The 27,668-nt window shown below is 37.1% G+C and overlaps 1 protein-coding gene across 3 annotated transcripts in view; it reads left to right on the forward strand.

Annotated features, from left to right (window-relative positions):
* Positions 1–27,668, forward strand: part of LOC127655273 (zinc finger protein 385B-like) — a 186,732-nt gene that overhangs the window by 114,242 nt on the left and 44,822 nt on the right. For all 3 annotated transcript variants that reach the window (XM_052142983.1, XM_052142982.1, XM_052142984.1), the window contains one exon: positions 21,382–21,524. In XM_052142983.1, coding sequence (XP_051998943.1) covers positions 21,382–21,524 — 143 coding nt within the window. The remainder of the gene's footprint in view (positions 1–21,381; positions 21,525–27,668) is intronic.

The following is a 27,668-nucleotide window of genomic DNA, read 5'->3' on the forward strand; positions in this document are numbered from 1 at the left end:
GCGGTCTGTCTGTCTGCTCAGGGGATGTTGTTACCAGAGAGCCAGATTTGGAAAACAAGCATTAGGAACGGAGTTTTGGGCTGTGAAGGGCTGAAGCGTGACAAGAGGTTCCCTGTTCCTGTTGTTCCTTAGTCTCCATGGAAACATCAGAGCTGAAACAACAAGTGCTGCCGCTGGTAAAATCACTTTATGAAAGTAATTTGCACAGCAAGAGTGTTGATGGCTGCAAACACGAGCGTGTTCTTAAGAGGCTGAAATGCATTCCCTTCTTTTTGAATATGGTGTGTTAAATACAAAAACAGCCCATTTGGATACAATATTATCTCATGGCAACATGAAAACCACAAGTGTGTTATTACAATTGGTGCGTTAATTCCAGACAGCTGACGCATATATTCTTCTAAAGTGCAATCAGGTGAACGTGCACACCACTAATTATATCACAGTCACTTTACAGGGGGTCTTATATCTCTTTGCAAAGTTATTTTGAAAAGGTTTTTCTTAGTGTGAATAATGAACAAGCTCTTCCCGTCGCGTGCCAAATGTTCCGTGACAGACTGCTTTAATGTACTTGTTATTGCTCTTTGTTGAACAGATGTTGGTGACTTTATGATTGTTTACTTTTTGTGATCACCCTCTTTTTCGAACATTGCTGTCCCATAAATCCATTTTTTTATTTGCATTGTGTCTATTCACATTTATGTAAGCTTTTAATTATCAGATGAGCTTGCTTAAGCAAGCATCACTTTTACTTCTGCTCATATTTGGGGTTTGAGATCTTTTGAAACACCTAACACAAAGTATTAAAAATGAGGATGTAATTTGTCCTGGAATGTTTGTGCTACAGTCATAAATTATACCTCAAACCATACGGCTCGTTGAGGCCAGGTGTTCTTTTACTTCTCTAAGCAATTTAATATTTTTTTGTTGCGGACAGTCCCATTGAACATGACATTGAAGGAGGGACCTGGTTCTTATCAAGGGACTTAAATATCATTGAGACTTGAGGAAACCACATACTGTACAGTAAAACACCTTGTGGTGCATTTACATAATGTCGAAATTACTGTAATTACGTGATGGCAACTGGGAGATTCTACTTGTGGCTGTTCATGTCCTAGGACCTACTAAGTTATTTGTTTCTAAGACAACATTCATAAAGTCAAAACAGTTTTGTTGTCAATAACAGCTAAATATTTATCACTAAATTAGTTCATTAATCCACCTCTGTATGTTCCTGCAAAATGTTTAAGAATACATTTAAGCCTTCCAAGTAACAATAGCATTAAAAAATGTCATATCAAACATAAATACTTTCACTACTTTTAACTTTTGAGGCTGCTGCCATATTGGTTCTTTATACATATCTTCATGACTGTCAAGTCTGTGCTTTCATAGAATTCTGAATTTACAACTTGTAATTACGAGTTCTATGAAGACATGAATGCTTTTTACAAGTCTAAATCTCGTAATTACGGTAATTACAACACGACTTGAGCACACCATCAGAATACATTAGCAACCGCATGGCAATGCCCCTCTAACACAGAACGTCCTAGGAACCACCAAAAAACACCATACCAGCAGCATAGCAACATACTAAAATCCACTAGAACAAAGTCTCTTTCAAGACAAGTCAGTCCACTCAGCAGACATCTTTGTAACGTCCCCCATGCAGGGGGGGCAACTATTTTCTATTGGCATTTTTCCACTGCAACTCTACTTACTTTACATTTCTGATTTTGCATTTCCATTGCGGTTTAGTGCCACCTCAATGTCGGTGGGATTATAGGCTGATCATCATAGTTGCGCCGCCTCTACTGCCGTGCCATCATCTTAAACATGACACAAACTGACCAAAACAATACAACCACACTAGCTGTTAGCTACTAGCTCATTGTGCTGCATAAAGCGGTTGTTGCATGGTGATTTTATACAAGTGTAACAGTTAAATTTTGCCAGGTTGTTTTAGAAGCAAGCTTCCAGTAGCTGGTTAACTAAATAAAGTGAGGCTTTCAAGTAGGGTATAGAGTTAACATAACAAAACACCATTCTCCATCGTGGATCAACGCCAGTCCAGGGCGCACTCCCTCCCATTGCTCGCCGGTTTAGATAGCGTGCATTTGGTTGAATCACTTCCACTTTTCCTTGATGGTTCTGTAGTCACTTTTAATTTTTTTTTTACTTTTCCCTACACTGTTGGTAGGACCGATGGTAGCCGTGTGCGGCCAACATCTGAGAAACTTCCTGAGAGACCTTTTCGTTTCACTCATCGCTAAGTGGACCCTCTGCACCACGTTTATTGACCACGGGCATGGTTTTGCGCACAGCCATTTCTTTTTTCACAATTTGAAAGTCGCATTAACAAATGATACTGTTATCACTGTTGTTAACTTTAAAACTAGCGGATTGAGAAAATCCAGTGACGCTGGTTGTGACAATTCTCCCTGACCAATCAGTGATCTGCAGGATTTTGACGTCACATTTAGTATCGGCTCGGCTCACTTGGAACCTCGACCGAGGTGGTAATAAAAAAAGTCCAGGTACCAGGTTCTATCCACAGTGGAAAACCCCAAAAAAGCAAGCAGAATCTAGTTGAGTCGAGTTGTACCATGCAGTGGAAAAGCCCCATATGTGAACATTCGGCATTAAAGTGCAGCTCCTATTTGCTTGATCAAGATTACGATCAAAGAACATATTTCAGGATCAGCAGTAAAGTCTGACAACAATGGCATCATAAATTGTGCTTCTTAAGCTCAGATCATGAAAAAATTAAATTTTTCAGGCTGGTTCAGCTAGTGTGCATGTGCGTTCTCGATGTGATCGACAGGCAATCTCTGTACCTAAAATCTGATTGGCTCTTTTACTGTACCTGTAAGATGGGACTCTGCAAGGTGTGTTGCCCGTTTCAGTTTCTCCCATTCATTTTAATAGAAATGGTTTGTTTCTGTTTAATAGTCTTTGCTTAGAACACCCCAGCAACCACATAGCAACATGTTAAAAACCACTCTGAACACCACAGCAACCACATAGCAACATGATTTTGTTTTCTTTAGTTTTTTGGTTTTGTTCCAGATACAAAGAAAGCCTAGGGATACTAGTATTTATATTATTGACATTCTGTCAACATGTCAAAGAGATACCCTGCAGAAGTGTTTGTAACTAGCTGTAAACTATACAACATTTTTATATCTGTATATTTGTGGTAAGTAGCCTGTGAGAAATTTCCTTTGCTTTCCTTTCTTTCTTTCTTTCTTTCTTTCTTTCTTTCTTTCTTTCTTTCTTTCTTTCTTTCTTTCTTACTTTCTTTCTTTCTTTCTTTCTTTCTCTCTTTCTGGTGTTTTGAGGAATGGTGTGTCTTTTTGTTCTAGGAAGTGCAGACCATGGGACTGGTGACAGCTATTTGTTTCATGCTATTTTTGAGCCAACACTACGTAGCATTTCATGCATCTCTAAACGGCCTCGATTTCTGGAACAATATTTCCCTTCCCATACTCCCCACAGGTTTAGCAGCAGTCCCTTTGTTGGCAGATGGTTCTCTTGAATGTTACCAGCACATTGTCTCCCAGTAATCAGCCTTCTGAGAACTTCTAATCCTTCTGTCAACATTAGAATATATCTCATGGAATGATCCATCCATGGACAGGCAGATCTCCTGCACTGCATTCTGACAGTGAGAGTTTGACTGCCAGGGAATTTGGCAGCAGGATGCACTAGAGCTTTTGATCTTGCGCTTTGATTCCACCCTCTTCCTCCTACTCGTCCCTTTCTTCATGCCTTCATCTCTCTTTCCATCCCTCATCTCATGCAGGTGGATTGAGTCAACCTAAGTGAGTCACTGCAGGGTACATATATAGAGTAAAACCGTAGTAAAAGATTGACCACCCACTCTGCCACGCAGATGTGTGAGAGAGAGAGAGAGAGAGAGAGAGAGAGAGAGTATTCTCTCAGGGCATAACTGAAATAGGCCTACATCTGCTCATATGCACTTTCACACGGGGACCACACTTCCTTTCTCACTAAAGTGCACGCTTACAGGGAAGGGAGGAGCGAAAATGTACAATCATCTCTCGCATCCATCAGATCAACTCACTCACAGCTATTTGTTACAAAGCAATCTGTGGCGCTTTGGTTATTCTATATGTATTCTGTTCTATTCGTTGGGCTGCATCTAGCTTCTTTGTTTAGCACAAGTGTGCATTTGGTCTGAATGGCCCCTTGGTCTATTACCAAGTCTATGTATGGTGTATTTCCATGGAAGGAATGTGTGAGGAACATCGCAGCATGAGAAAGCTCCATTGTGACCTGTGGATGCTCTTGTAATTGCAAGCAGCTCATTGCATCTCCTGCCAATTTCTGGCAATCTAATCATTCCCTGTAGCACAAGGACACCCGCACATACTGAGACATGATTTCATTTATCCCGTTGTCAGGAGATTTTTATTAGAAGGCACACCGACTTCGTTTTCACAAATTGTGTTTAAAGACACAGGATGAGTCTGTTCTGTCTTTCTCTCTCTCTCTGTCTTGCTCTGATACAGACCTGAAGCATTGGCACTTAAATCTGCATTTAAATTGAATTCAGGACATTATTAGATTTGCCTAAAATAGTGATGGCTATTCGTGTGTTGTCTACATAAGTGCACGACTGAAAAAGTGAATTTGAGCAGCTCTGTCACATTAAATAGTTTCAGTCGCTATCCTGTCTAAGAGACTGTCTCATTAGAACTGCGTCTAGCTGGGATGAACAGTCGATATCTCACCCGTGTCATCTCTCCTGACAGAGGATGTGCCAGAATGATGCACTCTATTTACTTTTCAATGTCACTCATGATTCATGACTGACTTCATAATCCCATGTAAGATGAATATTAGTTAGTCCATTTCAGTATCGTCTGGATTCATGGTAGACAGATAATATGAGTGCCAGAGTTATTAAATCCCCAAATGCATTTGAAAATGTTTTTATGTTAAAGCCAAGGCTTATCAGATAGCACAAATAATCCGACACATTTAGCTGTGGGGCATAAAAGTATAATGCAAGTTCAAATCTGACTTGAAACATTTCTTGACCCATAACGCTCCCACCCCAAGATCATTTATTTTCTTCAAATTTTTCTAATTATTTATTAATTATTTTCTTTCTAATATCAATAAAAACTGCAAAAATAAATTGTTAAATGTTTGCGTATGTGATTACGGAGCATTTATGAACTATTTGAAACTGATAATTACCTTCACCAATTATAAATGAAAGGCTTTTTTGCATGAGCAAACAGTTTTGCAGTAAGTAAACAAGATTTGCATTGCCTCAAGGAAATACCAGTGCTTGCAAAGCAGAAAAGTGTTTAAGTTTTAGGAAAACTTTTGTACTACTTGTAGGTTCGGCATATTTGAAATGCTAAATATGAGCCACTCTCCCTTTGTAATGACACTTGAATGCTGATTTTGATGACAAATTGCAAAAATAAACATTGTTCTAAAAACATCTTTCTGAATATGCCCCCTGTCCTCTGTTGATCAAACAAACAGATAGTCCCGCCTCCAACTCATGCCATTGGTCGAGTCACTGTTGTTGTTGGGTGACTCCAAACTTAATGTACCTACAAATGGCTTAAGCTGGTATAGGAGAAAGTGACACACTTCAGCTTAAAACTTAAAACTTTTTTTATATAATAATTTTTACTAAAAACAAAAGCATATATAATATCTTAGGCTGAAATGATCTAAAAATGAATGTTTGAATGTCAGTCGAAGCAGTTCAGGCTGAATTCATTGCAGAATTGTAATGTTTAAGGATAGAGCTTTAGAACAAACTCTAAACAGAATGTTTACTAAATGTCTTTTAAGCACTAATTTGATGCAATATTCTTACACATCACTCTTAATATAATCCTGTTGTTATATGTTGTTACACTCTTTGTAAACATGTAAACTTGGTGTGTGGGTGTTGGATAGAGAGCTGCACTTTGTCTGTATACTCCTAAGCTTAACTCATTCATTTTACACCAGGTGGTTTCTAACTGCGATTTGATATTTTCTGAAAATCTTCCTTTGCTGTACCTCTCAAATCTCACTTGAACTTGTAAATTCAAAACATCCAGAGTGTAGCATCCTGACTTCTGAATTAGATTTAAGTGCTGTGGAGTGGGAGATTCTAACGACTCAAGTTTGCTCCTCGCACAAAGCTATCATTTGGCTTCAGAAGACTTGGAAGACAAATTGTATAACTACTTTTATTGTGTTTTTTTGTTCTTTTTGTTTCCTTTCACTTTCTTTGTATGGTAAAGATCAGCCTGGACATTCTGCTTAATAACTTTTAAGGATGTTTGGATCGACATGAGGGTGAGTAAGTGGTGACAGAATTGTAATTTTTGGCTGAACTATTCTTTTAAATCCTTAGGGAATAGCTGTTGAAACGAATGTTCATCATTTGTGGCAAGAATAAATAAGCCCCTCTATACTGGAGACGATGTGTGCTCATTTAATCCAAAACATTTTCCTCTCTTGGCATCGGAAATTGTCCCCAAACTGTCAGTAATGCATATTTCTGGAATACAGCATGTTATCCTGTTGTTTAATTCTGAAAGCTGCATCTTACCACATATATATTTTTTTCAGTCTCCCGTTCAGTGGGTTGGCCAGCTTCCAATAGTAACAGCCAGAAAAAAAATATGAAGTCATATCCACAGTATCTGTTTTCACCAGTACAAAAACCTAAGAAACATTATACTGGACTAATAACTTACACTCTGTGGAAAGACGTTTTTAGGAATTAGCTATGAAAATATTCTCTAAAGGCAATTTAAAAGAAATGTCACTGTTGGTTTGGTTTGGAAAATTTAGGAGGGATAAATTTATGCAGAGCAGTCCAAGCAGTCTTGCTCATGTCTCAAGCTTGATATTAAAATCTGTTCTATCAATTTCAAATCTCCTCCAGCTTTAATATAATGTTTACTGAAGTGAAATTGTGATATAAGCTGTGTTCCAAAACCTAGTGAGCTGCCTACTGCCTACAAAGGCAGCTGCCTTAAATGGCAGTTATAACCATCATGTGACATTCTTTCTTCTGTGGTACATAAAAGGAGATGTTAAGCAAAATGACTGCCTCAGTCAGGATTCAGTTTCATTGTGTGGAAAAAAGATATAATGACAGTGAATGGTGACTGAGACCGATATACTGCCTAAGGGGCCGTTCAGTCTGAACGTGTTTTTGCACTTGAAGATGCAACGCAACAAATAGAACAGAATGCAGGTGTCTCAAGACATTTTTTTAAAAGTTTAAGTTCTTTTTAACCTGACACAGCATATGAAAAATGCCACTATTTTTGTTGCATTTGAGATGTGGTGCAACAGTCAAAGACAAAAGGGAAACAATTGAAAAAAAAAACAGCATGAACGGATGCAAATGGCCCCTAACATCCCATTAAAATATTTTGGAATATAGCAATGGTTTTCACTTCAGCTTGGTTTAGATTAGATTTTAGCCTGTTGCAGGTCCAATATGATTTCTCTCTAGCATTTATTCATTGCACCAGGTGGCTAGAGACCTGCAGGGTGCTTCCGAGTGACCACATCTCAAGATCTCTATCTTGCTCTATCTCTGTCTCTCAGCTTGGCATTTTGCTTCCAGTGCAAGGATTATACTGATTAAATCCCACCTGCTATAGATGCCCCCCCCCCCCACCTCACAACTTACCTCACCTTTTCCATTCCTGCCTGGGAGAGATGGAGTGAAAAGCTAAACCTGGCAAACATCCTGGGCTCGGAGATGACACAGGCGCCGCAGTCCCTCTGTGGTCAAATCAGAGCTTTGCCATTCTCCAAGCCGTTGCTGATGTGTAGTTTAGCTCTAGCTATAAGTTGCATTAACTGATAAACTTTATCCATTTAACAAATTTTAAAAACGTGACGATTAATTAAAAATGCTTTCTGTCATTTTAACATAAAAAAATAAATTAGGTATTCGATCTATTGTGATTTTGTAATGTAGAAAAATGTCCACGGTAAACAATATTAAACATTTTTGGATGTGAAGAAAACGGGAGAAAATTACGTTTCAAAACAGCATCATGAAATTGAAGAAAAAAAGAAAGAAAAAAAAATAGGATTTGAGGAGAGATAATCTATTAGAAATAATTTATTAGAAATTGTTCATTATACAATTCAATGATTCTCATGAAAACTGTCAAGAAAATGTCCTGGTCATATCTGACCTAAAATCAGCACATAAACAAATATGAATTATGAATTATAAATTATATTTTGCATAAGGTAAGTGAAGCCTTATGATCATTAAGATTTAAGATCATTAAGATTTTTGCATTGTGACATTATTTTCAAGACATTTAAACACATTTTACCCCAATTCTCATTACCATAACAATTCCAGACATTTTAATTGTACTATATATATATATATATATATATATATATATATATATATATATATATATATATATATATATATATATATATACATATACAGTACTGTGCAAAAATTCCAGGTGCAAGTAGGAGAATTGGTGCTGTTTTGAAAGCAAAAGTGTTCACACCAAATATTGATTTAGCTCTTTATCTGTTTACAGGACTTTCTATGACATGTTTTTCTATGAAAAATATTTCTCTTTTTTTTAAGAAATCCTCACTTTGAACGCTTTTCACAAGTGCCTAAAACATTTGCACATTATTGCACTGTGTGTGTGTATATATATATATATATATATATATATATATATATATATATATATATATATATATATATACATATACATATTGTGGTAATGAAAATATCATAATGACCATCTTTTTTGTATTGTGGTATTGAGTATAGGGTAGTATAGAAAATTGCAAAATATGATTCATAATTTGTTTGTTTTCATTTTGGAGAAAAGTAGGACCATGTTATTTTTTATAAGTTTTGTGAGAATCACCAAACAGTTCAAGTCCTTTAATCTGATTGGACAAGTGGTATTCCAAGAGTGATGATATTTGGTATAAACGCACTAGGGCGATTTACTGTTCACATCTCTCTGATCATCTGTGTATGAGGCATTCCATAAAGTGTCAGTATGTGTGTTCAATGGCAGAATGCCACATTAATATCACAGAATGTGCATAAAAAACTATGGACAAAAATAGAGCATGACTGAACATTTTAAACCCAGTCAAGTCATTTTTATTTGTAATGCACCTTTCACAACACACATAGTTTCAAAGCAGCTTTACATAAGATCATGCATTAACAGAAAAATAAACTATAATATATATATATATATATATATATATGTCTTAGAGTCATCATTGTGTAGTTTGATCAAAGACAATTTTGAATTGTGTTTAAAAATAAGTAATTAAATAATAATTGTATTTGTGCGACTGTGGCAAGGAACACAAAACTCCATAAGATGTTGGTTAGTGGAGAAAAATAACATTGGGAGAAACCAGGGTCACAGTGGTTGCCAGTTCCATCAAAGTGACGCATTATTATTATTTGTAGCACAATTTCTGGCAGTCGTAGTGTGCATTTGAGCTGTGACATTTTTCACAAAGTCGTTGAGTACGCTTTCAGTGAGGTTCACAGAAGTTATCCAAACTTAGACTTTTGACTTCACTAACCCTACTGAGTCCATGTTTTGTTCCTAAATGTTACAATTCAGTCAACATGATTAATTGAGTGTGTCTTGTTGGCAATTGTTGCTTTGTATGCAATAAATTCATGTTAGGACTCTTTTCAAGGACACAAACTCTTTTAGGTACTGCAGGTGTCACATTTCTTTGATTCATCAGAAGGATTGCGTGCTTTGGAAGATTGACTGTTCACCAGTCAGTGAGGAGAAATATTTGCTGTGTGGAAAAGTCTTGTTAATCTTGTTGTACATTCTGGAATTGATCTTGATGTGTGTAATTATTTGGATGTTAATAATCCTATCCCAATTTAATAGGAAGAGACAACAATAAGTAAGCCATTTATACAGTAGGTTGATTCTCCTGAAAAGTCTGAGCACTGTGGCTCTGTGTACAGTATATTGAACTGGGATAAGAGGTATTTTAACATAGAACAAATTAGACATTTAAAGAGTACATCATTCAGAGTTAAAAAGTCTCTATTGATGTTGATTTTTCTCCACTCATCTTTATTTTCAGGAGTACCCCTGTGAGAATAGGCTTTTGTTGGTTAACTTTGGGAAAAGAGTAGTTACACAGCACTCTATTTGATTTGGCACTGTCAAATACAATCAGACGGAGGCAGTCAGATTTGCGAAAGGGTGAAGGTGAACAAAGGGCCTCTTACCACCTTTTCCTGCTCTGTAGGAGGGTCAAACCTCTCACTCCATCAATGCTGCAAATGTCACAGCATCCCCTCCAGACACGTAAAGGCACTTGGACATTGTAAATAAAGAAATAGTTCTCCCAAATCTTAAAATTTCTCCTTGATTCGTCTGTTACTGGCCACAGTTGATAGCAAATCTATGGCTATATCCACACTAAACTGTTTTCATTTGAAAACGCATTGATTTTGCTACTGTGGCAATAGACCATAGGCCGCTAAAAGCACAGTGTAACTATAGTACGGCACACAATTACGCCAAAGACTTCGCCACCCTGGGGATTTCACCCAGGGAACTGAAGTACCAAATCTCTTACTCAATGAAAGGTCAGAGACATGAGTAACCTTACAAAAATATTCATCTTTATGAATTAAAATCTTAACAAGATTTAAGACAAAAATTTAAAAATGAAAGGGGCCTTAGCCAAGGTGCCACTGGAGTATATAAAAAAATTATAAACTACAACAATTAAACAACCTGGGGCTTTCCGGCAGGGGCGGGCTTCCAGAGATTATATCACACCTATAATAGAGAATCACGGCATTCACAAGTGCACACACGCAAACTCACATTTAAATCAGGATTTCAGTGATGAGCACCGCATACAGTCACCACCTCCACTATGAAAGAATAAAGCCGGCCTTCCTGCCTTTTGGCACCCAAGTCCTGTGAACACATAAAATGAACACATTAATGTTCTTCAAAGTTTAACACTCCAAAGCATTGGAACAACTTGGCTGAAATCACAGTAATGTATCAAAAGACACAGATTCATAACAGAAACAATTAAACAAGAAATGATACAATAATACTACATGAAAATAGTGTCACCACTCCTCATAAGAGGTTACATAAAGCTCAATACACGAACACTTGAAATAAAGAAAAACACATTACAATAAGAATCACAAACCACTGCGTTGCTCTTGGCATAACACATAGGACACCGTTTAAAATCACACACACACACACACACACACACACACACACACACACACAGATCAACAAAACTCAAGCCAACCGAGTATACAAAACCAAAAAGAAAACAAAAAACAAGACATACAATAACACAGTAAAACAAAAACAGAACAGCAGTGTTATCCCAGGGCAGAGCGTGAAACACGGCCAGACTAGTTGTTTACACGAAGCGCAACGATGACGATACGATGCAGACGTGTTCAAAGGCGTGCACAAAACAGCGTTAACAATGGACTTGTAGTTTACATGGACGATCCCATTGTACCAGGAAGCGCACCTAAAACAAAAACACAATATTACGACTGCTACTTTTAGCCCTCCGTCCCAAAATTAGCAAGCACCCCTGTATACATACCAATGATGACACGATACAGACTTACTCGAGGCATGCACACAGCAGCGATAGCCACAAAAGCAATGAAAGACCCGCAAGTGAAATCCCACGGCTGCGACCCAAATGACTGGGAATGGCAGACAAGCAATCAACGCTTACTATCAATATACGCTATACAAATAAAATTGGGAAACAACCGACTGCTCATACCTTTCTCAGTGTCCACATCTGATGCCGGAATAAGCAGCAATGCTGCGCTGGTGACGCAATTGTGACGTTGACAATGACACACATCCGAGAGACGGATCCTTCCCCTTTTATATCACAAGGGTGACAGCTAATTGGCTTATGACCCCAATATATTTATTTGGGAAGATAGCTGAGTTCCCCACTACACTACGTTTTCATTGAAAATGCCTTCCACAACCGCATATTTTGGAAAACGATTAGTCTATGTTAGGAAACTAAAAACTGAGTTTTTAATCTTAAACATAATAGCGTGAACGTGGCCTATGTTTATTGCAATAGTTCACCTAAATCAGTTTTCACCTATATTTCAATACACTCTACTGATTATCAGTGTTTTTTGGTAACAAAGAGGAAAGTTGACTTGCTATCTAAAGTCGATAGATGATGAAACAGAGTTGAAAGAGAAACTTTGGTCAAAGCTGACTTCAGTATCATTTTTTCTTCCCAATGTCAGAATCAACTCTCTGTGACATGTATTTGAAAAAGCATTCATGTCCACTACTGCAACAGAAGTTCTTTGAAAGTTCTTGGAGCTTTGAATTACATGAAGATTCTTCAATCACTTTCAGTTGAATGGCAGTCATCCACCTTGGCTGACTAACTGACTTTTGAACTCAATATCTCAGTTTCATGCAATACACCTTGGCTTGCATGGATTGTGGTAGAATAAAAACTTGCTGCTTTTCCACAATCTGATTTGGCCGATGATGGTTGACAGCACTTTCTTTGTACTTACTGCTGTGGCTTACGAGCCTTCCGAAACCCAAAGTCTGTCTGGCTGGATATGGCTCATGGCTTACTTTATTTTCAAATGGAGTTCAACTATGGTGTGCATTGTTTATTTAGTTAATTACTTGCCCCATATGTTGTTTTTAAACCCATTTGCCATTATTTTTTCGTTGGAACACAAAAGGGGAATTTTTAAGAACCTTCATGGAGCTCTTTTTATCAAAAATGGCTGTAAAGATCAACTAAGATCATAAAAGAGTACACTGTTAGACCTTACAATGGTTTTTCTACAGTAACATACTGGCAACACTGTTGCCAGCTAGTTACTGTAAAAACCTGATAACGGTAAACTGCTGCAATTGTTGTCTACAGTAATTTAATGATTACTGTAATTGGTAGCTGAGGTATATTACTGTAAAAATATAAATTGTACCTTAACTAAATGTAAATATTGCATACTTATTATTTATTTATATATTATTTTTCTTATTATATATAATGTATTATTAATAGGAAAGAAAACACAGCTTTGTATTATTATTTTATTATTATTGGAGCATGACAAGAATAGGGGAACTGGATCATGACACAGTAATTCTATATAGTAAAACATTAAAGGGATAGTTCACCCAAAAATGAAAATTCTTTAATCTTTTACTCACCTTCATGCATCCCACATGTGTATGACTTTATTTCTTCTGCAGAACACAAACAAAGATCTGTTGGTCCATACAATGCAAGTGAATGGTGACCATAAGTTTGAATCTCCAAAAATGCACATAAAGGCAGAATAGAAGTAAACGAGACAACACAATCCAGATGACTCCAGGCATTTAATCCATTTCTTCAGAAGTGATATGATTGGTGTGGGTGAGAAACAGATCAATATTTAAGAAAAATATCTATTTCTATAAATCTCCACCTTTGACCAGCCTTAAACAGTTGGTGATGATATGCAAGAAGGATGCAATCAGCAAAATATTTTTTATGAATAATGGGGAAATGAAAGTGGAGATTTATTGTAAAATGGACTTAATTATTGATCTGTTTCTCACGCACACCTATCATATAATTTCTGAAGACATGGATTAAATCTCTGAAGTCGTCCGGATTACTTTTATACTGCCTTTGTGATTTTTGGACCTTCTGTTCACCTAAAGTTCTGGCCACCGTTCACTTGCATTGTATGGACCAACAGAGCTGAAATATTCTTCTAAAAATCTTTGTTTGTGTTCAGTAGAAGATAGAAAGTCGTACACATCTGGGATGGCATGAGGGTGAGTAAATGATGAGAGAATTTTCAGTTTTGGGTGAAATATCCCTTTAAGTACTTTAAGAACTACACAACAAATAGTGAACGCATGGGTCTCAAACATTGAACTGCTTTCAATGATACACACTGTCTTAAAAATGCAACTCCCATGATGCAAGAAAAGCAGTGAAACGCAGGTCTTGAGACACATTTAAAAACTGAGGAAAAAATAGTGATGCAATGAATAAAGATGTACCAACACTTAAAAAAGAATGCAGATGGAAAGCAAGAATGTGTCCTCTGTGAACAACCCCAAAGACATAGCAAACTTTATCATTTCAATAACATTCAAGATCTCTTCTTTCTCTATAAACATTTTTCTTGAATTACCATCTAATTACTGCTTGTATTCTAATTACTGCTTGTATTACTACTTAATTTTATGTTTTCCACTTGCATAACACAAGACATTGACGCCAAATTTTTCCTCTAGAAATGCTCCAAGATCAAACATAGTCTGCCTATGTGTGTGTTGATGCAAATAATTACTGGGATTTATGAATAAAATAAAAAAATAAAACAAAGTATGAACACAGAAAGACTTACACCCCTTAGAATAAGACTTTGTGGGTTTCACATCGATATACATCTATAGTAATTTGCTGTATTTAGTTACAGTTTGGTACTGTATTAATTTGATAAAAAATAATTGAATACTATTAATGAGTGACATCACCAATATTGGCCATGATGCAATGCATATTAGAGTTAAATATTGTAATATTATATTATAGCAATTTACTGGTCATTTTACAGTTATTTACCCTATAAACTACAATAAGGGTTAACAGTGTAGCGCATATGACTTGCTGACTATAGTTCAAGTCTTCTTAAGCTATAAAATAGCTTTGTAGATAGAGTTCTTGTAATATGTGTTTGGATGAAAGTGTCTGGTAAATGGCATGTAAATTAGCATTTTAACAAGTATATAACAATAAATTGCAATCCAAACAATGTGGACTCTCTACAGCCATTCTATGTGTTGAAATAGAAATTGGGAAATGTTATCTGAGAACACTAAAGACTACCTGTGGAAACAACTTCTCTAACAAGGCTTCAGGCAGGAAACTAAAAACACTAGCTGGTAATTCAGCTCAAAAGTGGATTATATATCAAAATTGACTGTAACCTTTAATTTACCTTTTCTAATGGCATGCAGCTCACTTGTACAGCTGATTTTTTTAAGCATTGTTAGTAGGAACAAGCCTTGAAAACAGCCGCCTGGTCTGATCATTACCTGCATCAACAATCAAATATGCTATTTTTTGAGTGGTCTGTGTAAGTGTGCAAAGCTTCATAGTTTGTTGGTGGCTGATTGGAGAGTGTTTTATTTGTTGATGTTTTTCCTGTAAAAGAGCTTAATTACTGACAACAGAACCATATGCATAATAAACAGTCATATTTACTAGCTTTTATCACATTTACCCATTTTCTACTAATGAAACACGCTCTGCCTAAGCAAAAATAAAATGTATTCAAAAAGGGAAAATGAAGAGTGATTATTTGTACCCTTTTCATTTTCAGGGTAAATGCAAATCCTTAAAACCCTGTTCAAATCACATACCCAGAAACCAAGTAAACACAAGAACTCCGCCTCTCCTCACAACATGCTTCATTTCTCTGTCACCTCCGTTTCCCAGGTAACAGGCATTACTTCCATCCGTTTCATTCTCCGGACATTGATGTGGTTTTAAGACATGGTGCTTTTGAATCTATTTGAGTGACACATCCACTCATGGCTCTAATACACCTAATGAGACACACTTTGGAAATCGCACCAGAACCTTATACTGTAGGTGAACACTGTTGTCGTTGTTTGGAGCCTATAATATTCTTGAACAAAATTAACATGGTATTACCATGTTTTTATAATTTTTTTATATGGTACCATGGTATTTGAATATGGTAATCGTTCACTGCCATAGTATGTGAAAGCATTAATGTATTACTATTTGATACCATTTGTTTGTCATGTTACCACCACTGTACTTTTGTCCTTACATATTTTAGTATGACATTTTAGGTATTATATATTATATTTCAATATATATAAAATGCTGTGCAGAGACTTCGATGAACATTTTTGTGTGATGATATTTTGTGACTATTCAACATGTCAACTGCCCCTAATCCTAACTCAAGATTATTTAAAAGGAAGCTGTTTGCTTGTTGCTTTCAGCAGCACACATCCCCATAAAGCAGTCTCGACTATCAGCCTACAATGTTTTAGTTTTTACACATGCTCTGTATGTGCTGTTCTGTTTTGCCCTAATACCTGTTCTGGCCAAACACAGCTCTTTGGCTGCGTAGTACACACTGAAAAATAGTAATTACTATAGCTCCTCTCTCTCTCTCTCTCTCTCTCTCTCACACACACACACACACACACACACACACACACACACACACACACACACACACAAATACACACTCCAATTTTCTTCCTGTCATCAGTTTTAATGATTGGACCTGACCACAGGCTTCAAACCCTTGGCATGTCTGCTCTGCAACACAGCTTCATGTTTCTTTGAAATGAGTCATCTATTATTGTTCCCTGCAATTTAGCCTGGCACTTGAGGTAGAGAATTAATAAGTACAATCATTAAATAAGATAAGAATTATTATATACAGAAGGAAAAGAGTGAATCTTTGGGGAACTACATTTACTCATCTGATTCTTTTGGGAATTCAAAGAAAAGTTGATATTACTGTATATTACCCTTTAAGATGTAACATCCACTACACCGGAGATATCTCTAAAGGTGAAATGAGTTTAATTTTTGAAATTGTCACAAAATGGAATTGCAATAATAATTACTGTTTTCAAACAGATTCCTTATATTTACATATAGTCTCTGCATATCAAGCTGGGATAGGGGAAATTATTTAAATATTGCAAAAGTACATGCATTACCTTTAAAAGCCATTTTTCCAATGACATTCACAATTCAGTATGCAAATATTACAATGATACCATCACTGTTGTTTACATTTTGAAGTCAATAAAATTTTTATGCTTACATTTCTTATTTAATATGTTTACAAAACCAAAAATAGATACTGTAGCACACTGAAGGCTGAAATTGTCTATAAAACTAAATTGGAATGGAGCCTGTACATTAAGTGGTATGGGCTGAAATAATTGCAGAAGTTTAATATGTAGGGTTGGGGATTTAGAGTAAAGCCTAACCAGAATGTAAGTGCCTTGCAAACACTGTTTTTAAAAGAGAGGGAGAGAGAAAGAGAGCGAGAGATTGTTATATTTTAGTTTTGAACTAAAAAGAAACATTAACGTTTTTTTATTTCCTTTTTGATTTAATACTTCATGCATCAAAGGGTTCAACTAATAACGTTTGTATAAGAGTTGAAATCTAAATGATGAGACGATCATTACTGGTCTAAATGTTTGCATCTGTGATGGTGTCATTAAGCTCTGAAATATTCAGTGTTTTGCCTCATATGAAGCCTGAGAAAGCAGTTGTTTTATTGAAACTGAATGTTCTGGTCGGGCCACAGCACGGCAAATCACGGCTATGAATTTTTATGCCAGTCAAAGGGCCAAGATCAGTTATTTCATGTGGTTTTCATTAAGCTCAGCAAATGGGAATAAAATAAGTCTGTTTCGATGTACAGGTGGAGAGTTAGACATCTGTGTAGTGATGGAGTGTTTGCTTTTGTAATACAGTGTGCTGGACTTGTTTTGACCTGTGCAATGCAATCAGTAATGTCTCAGAAAGAACATTGCTTTTACACAAAAATTAGAAGCAATTTCCGTGTTTATGTAGCCTCCTTTGAAAATGTGTAAAAGAAGGTAAAATATGTTAACTTATAACACCTTGTTGACAAACTGAACAGACCCGTTTTAAAAACCTTTGGCATTCTCAACTGGTGGGGTGCGCCCCAATAATGGTTTGTGAGTCTTTTAAAATGGGGGTGTGGGTAGCAGGGAAAACAAGGCTAAATGCAAATAATTTATTAAATACAAGTAAATTATATATAGATTATAATAGTTTGTGTATTGATAGCTTAAGTACACTGTGTTTGTCTATACATGTGACTTTGATTAAGATGAGATCACATTTTATGACCAATTTATGCAGAAACCCAGCTAATTCCAAAGGGTTCACATATTTTTTCTTGTCACTGTATGTCCCAGACTATATTCAAATACATCTTCAAAGAAGATAAACACAATGTGATTTGCACAGTGAATTATTGGCTTAATAAATGTACGAAATAAATAGGAATGATAAATGTAAATTTAATTTTTAAGACATTTTGTTGAGTCGCCACTCTATTTCCATTGTAAAATCTTGGTCCTGAAGCATAACCAGTTGAGAACCACTGTTCCAAAAAAGCTGTTTTTGAACACACTGTACCCACAACATGAATCGAGCAAAACAACTTCATCTCTGTCCATTATTTGATTTTTTTTTTATATAGCTGTGAAAGCAGTTTTATATAACCAAACAATGCTGGTAAGGCAGCCACAAAAGAGACTACGAGAGGGCTCTTTGAGGACATCCAGTCAGCCTAGACTTGTTGGACAACATTAGAAACGATAAGCCAAAAAACTTCTTGTATACCGCATAAATCCTTTTGGAGTTTAATTTACACAGACAGCTGTTGATTCTCAGTTACTTTTCAAGCTTTCTCCAAACAGATGAAATTAAATGGAAAAAGCACATTTGTTGCTTTTTCTTCTTCAAAGAGCGTACATTTACCACCCTTCTTCATGATTAAAGCAGCTTTATCTTGGATTATACCTCCTGGGGTGCCCTGTATTTAAAGGAAGCTGCTTAAGAATTTTGCTTACCTCCTGTCATGCTAAAAGCCTGTCTGGTTTACCATTGCCATTGCTTTTTTGGCGTTTTAGGGATTTATTAACGTTCAAATACAAAATATAAACACTAAGTTGACATAAAGCTACAGAAACAATGCTCTAAAAAATCAGTTATATATTTTTGGCCATACTTAAGCTGATTATGTGAACTCTGATTCCTACAACGAAGCTGTGGATTTCTTTTAGCCATGCAGTGAACTGGAACTGACCTTTTTCTTCTCGTCACATACATGATTAGATATCTCCATGGCACATTACATGAGACCCTTTTTATTGCACATCCGATTGGACCTGTCATTGTGTCGTATAAATGGACATGGTGCTGCTCATGCTGATCAAAGCGTATTAGGGGCCAATTTATTCAGCAGTGTCACACTAACATTATGGCTGGCTTCTAATACAGTGAAAGTTCATGATCCAATTGTTCAGTCAGGGTGAATTAGAGTTTAACTATGTGCGTAGATGAATAGAGTTTCAATTTCGAATTGTACAGAATTGAATAATTGTATTTGATTAAAATTAATGATCTCACTTGTAACAATTTAACAATCTCACTTTTAAATTTTAACGAACTCACTTGTATGTTCAGGCTTGAAATGGTCTTTTGTCCACCTTCAGTACAGAAGGTCACTGTTGTAAGTATAGTCATTTAACATGTGCTTTAATCCAAAGCAATTATAGGGACTATAATTGCACCTTCAATAAAAGAATGCTCCAAGTTAAGTGCTGTCGACAGTATTTGTGGCATTATGTTGATTACCATAGAAAATAATTTTGTCTTGTTTTATGTATTTATTTATCATGATAATAGAGCAAGGCAGTCATGATGTGACTTTTTCCCTGCATCTTGAAAATGTCCTTGTTATGTTCTCACCCCAGTTTGGATGAATCCGTCACAGGCTCCAAAATCTTCATATTCGTAATGTTTTATTATACTTATATACTTAAATATATTTGATTATTTACATTATACTATCATATATTATGCAGTATATATTTTTGAACACCTAACACCCCTACATCTTTACTATAACAACAATATAACCAACCAACAATATAAAAGATGTAACAAGCTATACCTATAGTATAACTTGATACAATTATAGCCACTGTAATTTATATTGAAAAAAATGACTAAAAAGCACTCAAAGTATTATAAAATACTCATGCTGCATTGATTTTAATTGCTGAAATTCTTCATATTCATGAAGGCTGTTCAGAAATATGCATCTCATCTCATTCAGAAATATGCATCCAAACATTTGCATGTTGCCATCAGTCTCAAGACACATGAGAGCCAATGGCATTTGACGTTATTGACATCAAAGCTGTCTTAACGTTTTTTAAGGCACCAATTTTGAATGCTTAAATGAGCATGCATTGGGATCTAATTGTTGCAGCGGATGTGGATGCTGATTGTTGCATAAAGACTTAAATTTGGGTTTGTTCCTTACACAATGCCATCACATGGCATCGTAAGATCTGGAATACAGCAAACATATAACATGGATTTTTTTATGGTGCTTTTCTCATTTCCCTTTGTGTCCCATGGAAAACAAACAATGATTTTAAGTTTCTTCCATTTTTTAATTTTGCCTTGAGTATAGTATTGAAATCCTCCAAATTTAGTTGAATACAGCATCAGAGTGACATTTAAAATACAGGCAAAGTGTGACGTTTTGGTGGTGTAGGCAACGGACCAAGGAGGACGTTTTGTGCATTCTGAGAAGCTAGTCTGCTCACTACATTATAGGCTATGATTATCTGAGTTATCGTAACCATTCTGTCAGCTTGAACCAGTCTGGCCATTCTCAAATAGCCTTTCTTTCATCAGCAATGCGTTTCCATCTACAGAACTGCAGCTCACCTGATGTTTTTTTGTTTTTGGCACCATTTTGAGTAAACTCCAGACACTGTTGTGCATGAAAATCCCAGGAGATCAGCAGTTACAGAAATACTCAAACCAGATTGTCTGCCACCAACAATCATGCCATGGTTGAAATCACTGAGATCACATTTTTCCCCATTCTGATGGTTGATGTGAATATTAACGTAATCTCCTTACTCGTATCTGCATGATTTTATACATTGCACTGCTGCCACATGATTGGCAGATTAGATAATCGCATGAATATAAGTTGGTGTGAAAGTGTTTCTAATAAAGTTCTCTGTGAGGGTAACATTATGAGAGTGTTTAATATTGATGACACTTAAAATAAACCTTAATTTCAGCAGCGCCAATTTTTCAATATCCGAATCTTTCAGTTTTTTCCAGGTTTATATGAAAAAATCCCCAATTTTGAATGTGCTGATTGTGTTCTCAAACTGTTGGACATCTCCCTCTGATGCCAGTCTTATTCCACCTTGTTCCCTCAGATGTTCTGCTTCATTTGGGTGATAATGATGAGTTAGGTTCCACAGATGAATGCCCGCTCTCTTCAGTGCACCTTCTCTCACTCTCCTCTTATTCTCTGGTCTTTATTTAAATTTCCCATCTATGTGCCAGTGCAGGAACAGATCCTTTGTCCCCAGAGCTTAAGAACTATAGTCTCTTCTTATTATGATTTGTCTTGAATCTCTCTCTCTCTCTCTCTCTCTTCTGCAGGAAGTTCCTGTCATAGCAACACACTCCCCACATTGGTTCGAACTCCATCTCTAATAATGCAGTCCACTCTGGACATGAAGCCTTTCATGACCTTCCCTGTGGAGAGCTCCTCTCCAGTCGGCCTGTTCCCCAATTTCAATACGGTAAGCAGGCCTGGTTTCTTCTCGGCTCTCTTGGCCATCTGCCCTGTTCATGCTGGCCTCATTCCTGTGTGGGTTGACTGATGGAATTAAAAGCTTCACTGTTAAGAAAAAGCAGATTGAGTAAAGAGAGATGTTCTGTTGCATATTCTGTATATAGTTTATGATGGAGTCCTTCACAATCTGCAGTAGTCAAACAATTGTCATGAAGTGTGGTTGTCTGGAAGATGGTCTAATAAGTGAGTGTTTTCTGAATGGCATACTCTCTACTATTTTTGAAGGACAGTAGTATGCAGCATGTACGCAAATGTAGAATTTTTTGCATGGAATACACAGACGACACTAGGAGTTCCATAAAACTGAATTCCCATTCATCTCAATGGCAATTGCTCAGTTGACGCATGCAGCCACAGAAGTACATAAGCTGGATCCTGCCCTCTTTGCTTCACTGGTACTCTGAGGTCAAAATATACGTTATCGCAGACGCATCTTGCAATGCAAGCTCGATTTCATGAGTCATAGCCTTCTGAAATGTGTCAGACTGTAATTAATAACTTAACGCAACTACGCATTGCATTCTCAATGTTGCCACAAGGGGCGCTTAAGCGAGATTAGTGTGAACTGTTTGCTTCTACGGTGAGTTTTCTCTTTCAACTTAACTACTGTCATGGCGGAGCAACAGTTTGAAAAGAATATTGCTGAGCAAGTAAATTAAAGTCAATATATTTATGGCAACTTACCAAAATTATAACACATTCAGTTTAATGGGACAGACGTTTGAAGGTAACTCTATCGCCCCCTTGAGTACTGAGAATTTGTACCCGCCACGGTTAGACAAGAATGCACGTTAAGCATATTCAGCTGGCCCATGCATTGGCAATGCGGTTCATGACATTAAGAAAACACAGTTTCACAATGAATAAGACACACTGTGCCTTTGGGCATCATAAATTATGTCACAGCTAACTAGTAATACCAATTGACATTTTAAAAACACGTCCACGCACGAAAGCCAGAACATGAAATGACACTTAATGCTCAATAATTTTAACTGTAGCATGACTGTTTTTTTAAATGAATGTCTCCCGAACAGACATTCAAAAATCATAACTTTTCATAAGAATCTACCAAGGAGGTCTATAATACCTGGAAAATCTATCTAATAATATTTGTGATTTAAATGTTGCTTGCAATAAATGTAGTTTTTTCAGGGTACACGGTTATGCTATGTAAATTATTCCTACTTGATATCTCTGACCATAAATGCATTCCATTCCCAGATATTCGGAACTGCAACACTCCCATTAGCTTAGCAGGGGTTTGGCTCTCATTGGAGATGTCTCCTAGCAACCCAACTGATAAACAATGCTGCAGCACTAGCATTTGTGCTTCAGGTGTACCATTATCAAAAGAGATTATAATGTTTTATACACCTGTTTCTGCAGCAGGAGTTTGTTTAACAAGCTTTAATATCATGTAATGTGGAAACTAATGAAACTAATGAAACAAATTTATGAATATTACTTAATAAAGTGAATGTTTATTACTTACTTTGTATATCTCCCTGAGTGTCTAAATGATTCTGTGACATCATGCCCCCTCAGCAAAATCAGAGTTGATCATTTCTGCACAAGCCTACAAGCTGTAATTCTGATTTAAAGATGCAATCCATTGCACTTCTCCTAGTAGGAAGTTGTAAAATCCGACTTTCCGAGTTGAATGGAACTTGGCACTACTTTTCAAAACTTGATCCGACACTGATTTCTCAGCCTAATTTAAACTCCTGATGTTGCTATAACAATGCAAAAAGCACTTACCAATTTACTTGAAGTCTTCCTTTCCTGGTTAATAAATTAAGCAATCACACGCTCATGCAGAACATCTTAAGTTTTTAAATCCATAGGGATCTCTTTCTCAACGGCAATACCAGCAGTGATAACAGCCGACTCGTCAGCAAATCTCGCGCTCTTCACTTTCAAATTACGTACATCACTTAAAGCTTGATTGGAAGCTGGTCCCGGTCGAGGCCAGCTAGAAGGCCTTGACCGGGACATATCCTAAAGATCAGACTCACCAAGAACAAATAAATAAATCTGATTGGCTGATGAATCTGACAATTTGACTTTAGTTGATCATTCATTTGCACTGTTGAGGGATTCTGAAGAAATTCTGAAGGCCTGATGGGGTGGAGCTCAGATGCACGCGCTGCTTCGGGCTTTCGATTTGTAAAACAGTTGTCACACTTTGCTTGTAAGCATCAAGGAATAAATTCTGACTTCTGGATAATCTTTTAATTTCTCTCTATTTGTTTGTAGACTAACTAAGAGTGGAAAGTAAATAAAAATACATAGGCAAAAAGGTGATTGAGAATGAAAGGATGAAAAATATACATTTATTTATTTGGCATGTTAGGCCAAGAAGGCTTTGCTGGCCCTGAGAATTTGCCACCGCTTGCATAGAGTATGTTTTGACTTTTACAGTATACTGTATATTTTTGAGCCATAAATGCAATGTGACTGATCACTCTATATGCTCTATATATAGTTGCATCCTTTGCCACAGATAATGAAAAATATAAGCTTATTTCACACCATCCGTACAATAAAATTTGTAATTTATTTATAGTATGTATTCTGTACATAGTATGCAAATTATGCATGCAACACCCAGGTGACCTACTACATTTGTCAAAATTTATCAGGGCTCCAGACTGTGACTAAATGGTCATTTTGTGAGATTATTCCTGCCGGTGCAACTTTATTTTATTCAAGGTGGCACTGGTGCATCTACAAAACTGCCCCAAAATTGCTCTTATTAATTAACTTGGCAATAAGGAGCTTTGTTTTATCTATAATTACCATGATTTAGCTAATTACACTATGTTAATCTATGGATACTATGCAAGAAATATAGTACATTCATAAGGGCAAGTTAAAAAGAGAATTTAACAAAAGAGCTTTGGAACCCCATGAATTATGAACAAAGCTATGTGTTTTACTCCTCTGTTAAGTATGTTCAGTTCTAATGATCTTTGATTGAATGCTCAGTAATTAAGGCTCAATTATTAAGAGCCTGACTAAAGGAAAATAATATCTGTTAAGGGGTCCTTCTGTCAGAATGTTTGAACATAGCCCTATAAATGCTGATTTTTTTTTTTGTTTTGTTACCTTTTCTAACATGAGTAAATTCACATCTGCATTCTCAACTCAAAATCAGTATAATATTTTTAATGTTTTATTTATTTATTATTTTGTTCAAATTGTGCAGCACTAGTATGCCGTACAGTATTTTCCAAACTGGCCCTAACCAGTGTGTGTTTGAGGGGGAGATCTGTCTCTATGTCGACCCCTCACACAGTGATTTAAGCCCCTAAACCAAACCCCATAATGAAAGGGAGCAAAATCGATTTGTGCTGTTATCACCCCAAACACAGACTGCTGTGGTGATGGCAATGAATGGAGACAGAGAAAAGGTCTGAAGAGATCTAAAAAGGAAAGAAAGTCAGTCTGAATTTGGGGCTTGTTTAACTGCTGCTCCTTTTATTGTCCCACTCAAAACCCTCCTCTCATCTCTTTTCACTTTCTCATTCTGTCTCTTTCAGTTTATTTTCAGTGTCTCTTTTTTGCGCTTTACATGACAGGGTTGAGCAGAATTTAGAATAATTAAAAAAATGGCCCCCTTTTATTTCATGAGTTGGAATTTGAATTAATTTGGTGACACCATATTAGATGTTGAATTAGAATTTTAATTGGAGTTGCAGAAAGACAAATTTACTGAATTGCAATTAAAAGAAATGTAATGCAGTCACATAACAGAGGAATTGATTTAGTCCAACAGAACAAAACCTTAATTTGGGGTTGTATTTGCCTATTTATTTTCGACTGATTTTTCTCAAATAATTAGATATATTTCTCTAAACTAAGTTTAATACTGTCAAAACAATTAACAGAGCCCTCAAAACATTTTAATTATATTAAATGCAAAATTCTTTAGGTGTAACTTTAAACATTGATAATTTATATAATGTTTCTTGAAATACCTCATATGTTGTTTGAATTATAACATGTTTATGGGTAAATGATGAAGAAATGTTATTATGAATTATTAAAAAATGCTACCTACAGCAGTTATATAAATTATTTGAATTCTTTCTATTTCATTTCTATGTCTTTAAAGAGGCAGTTCATCCAATAATGAACATTATGGCATCATTTACTCATCCTCATGTTGTTCCAAACCCATATGACTTTCTTTGGTCTGTGGAAGAAACAAAGTCACACTGTACTGTCCATTTCAAAATACTTTGTCTTGATCTTAATCGGCCGATCTATGTCTTAAATCTATGAATGGCCAATCGTGCCTAGATTCAGGGCAGATATTTTTTTAATTCCATCATGGACAAAATCACATACTCTAACTCTACCCTAGTGAACGAACACTTGCTCAGGCATCGAAGCATGACATTGTGGCCACTGTAGGATGAGATATTGGCAATTCTAAATATTCATGAATTCAAATTTTTAGATATGCTGTAATTCAGATGAAAATGCCGGTTTGTTTAAAAATGTGTTTGAATCACATGTTTGAATTATAAGGTCAAAAAAAAAAAAAAAAAGATACTGCAAACAGATGTAAAAAGGAATCTGAGTATACTAATGTGAATCGCGACGGTGTGCAGAGCAATAGAATATGTGCGCTCTCAAATGACTGTAATACACATGCTTTCTGTGTCAATCAAACATGTGAACTCTCAATCTCTCATCAGTCACTCATTGCAGTGCTATTCTGTGAGATCCATGATTTAAATCATATATATATATATATATATATATATATATATATGTATACATATATATACAGCTTTCGAGAGCACCTCCGCGGTCGGCCACCGGAGATCCGACTCACCTGAGTTCTAATTACCCACATACCGGGCTTTATCAATCCACAGCTGATCCCCATTTCATCTCCCTCTATTTAAGCTACGCGCAGTCACACACTCAGTGCGAATTCTTGTTTGTTCCGGCTACACTACTGAGCGTTCTACTACCATTCCTGTTTGCTTATCTGCCTACCGACCTTGCTTTCCCTGTTGTCTACGATTGATTACTGCCTGCCTACCTGAACCTTGCCTGTCTCTTCGTGATTGCCCTTGCTGCCTGCCCTGACATCCTGCTTCCCTCACAACGCTCCTGCTCTGCCTACGTTTGCCCTGATTCCCCATTGCCTGACCATTGCCTGCATATATCTGAGTTTCAATAAAACACTGCTTATGGATCCCAGCCTACCTGAGTCTTTGTTACAGAAGACTTCGCCAAACATCGATCAAGTGGTGATATCACGTATGGCTGAAGAGCTCACCACCCAAGCGAATCAGCTATCTGCACAACACCATCAACTCGGCCGTCTGACGACCGCCGTGGATGAAATTATGCGGGCTGTACAAGCTCTCAGCCAGCCAGCACCGGCGCTCACCGCGCCTCCAGCCAGCCCAGCGGCCGACGCCGTTCCTCACTACCAACCGATCACCGGCCCTCGCCTCGTACATCCCGAGAAGTTTGACGGTACGCCCTCGAAGTGCAAAGGCTTCTTCATGCAGTGCACGGTCTTCCTCTCTCAACAACCGGCACTTTACCCCACCAATGAGAGTAAGATCCTCTTTGTATGTTCTGTGCTCACGGGCCGAGCTCTCGATTGGGCTACCGCGATCTGGACCAACCAGGGTTTCGCCCAGTCAACCTACGAATCCTTCATGGGCAGCCTGACCACAGTCTTTGATCACCCCGAGAGTGGCAAGAGCCCAGGCGAACAGCTGATAGCCCTGCGTCAAGGTAATCGCACGGCAGCGGACTACGTGCTTTCCTTCCGCACTCTCGCTACGCAGACCGGCTGGCCGGAAAGCCCCCTCAAGCTCCACTTTCGACAAGGGCTGAGTGCCGAGCTTCAGTCTGAACTGGCCTGCCGCGACGAAGGTATGTCTCTTGATCAATTCATCACTCTCGTCATACGCCTTGACAACCTCATCCGCTCCAGGCGGTCAACCCGGTGGTTCGCGCCGGCAGCTCCGACTCGCTCATTCCAAGAGGAACCCGAACCTATGCAGGTCGGTCGGACCCATCTCTCACGAAGAGAAGGAACGCCGCCTCTCGC

This window comes from Xyrauchen texanus, chromosome 14 (genome assembly GCF_025860055.1).
Source record: "Xyrauchen texanus isolate HMW12.3.18 chromosome 14, RBS_HiC_50CHRs, whole genome shotgun sequence".
Classification (NCBI taxonomy): domain Eukaryota; kingdom Metazoa; phylum Chordata; class Actinopteri; order Cypriniformes; family Catostomidae; genus Xyrauchen; species Xyrauchen texanus.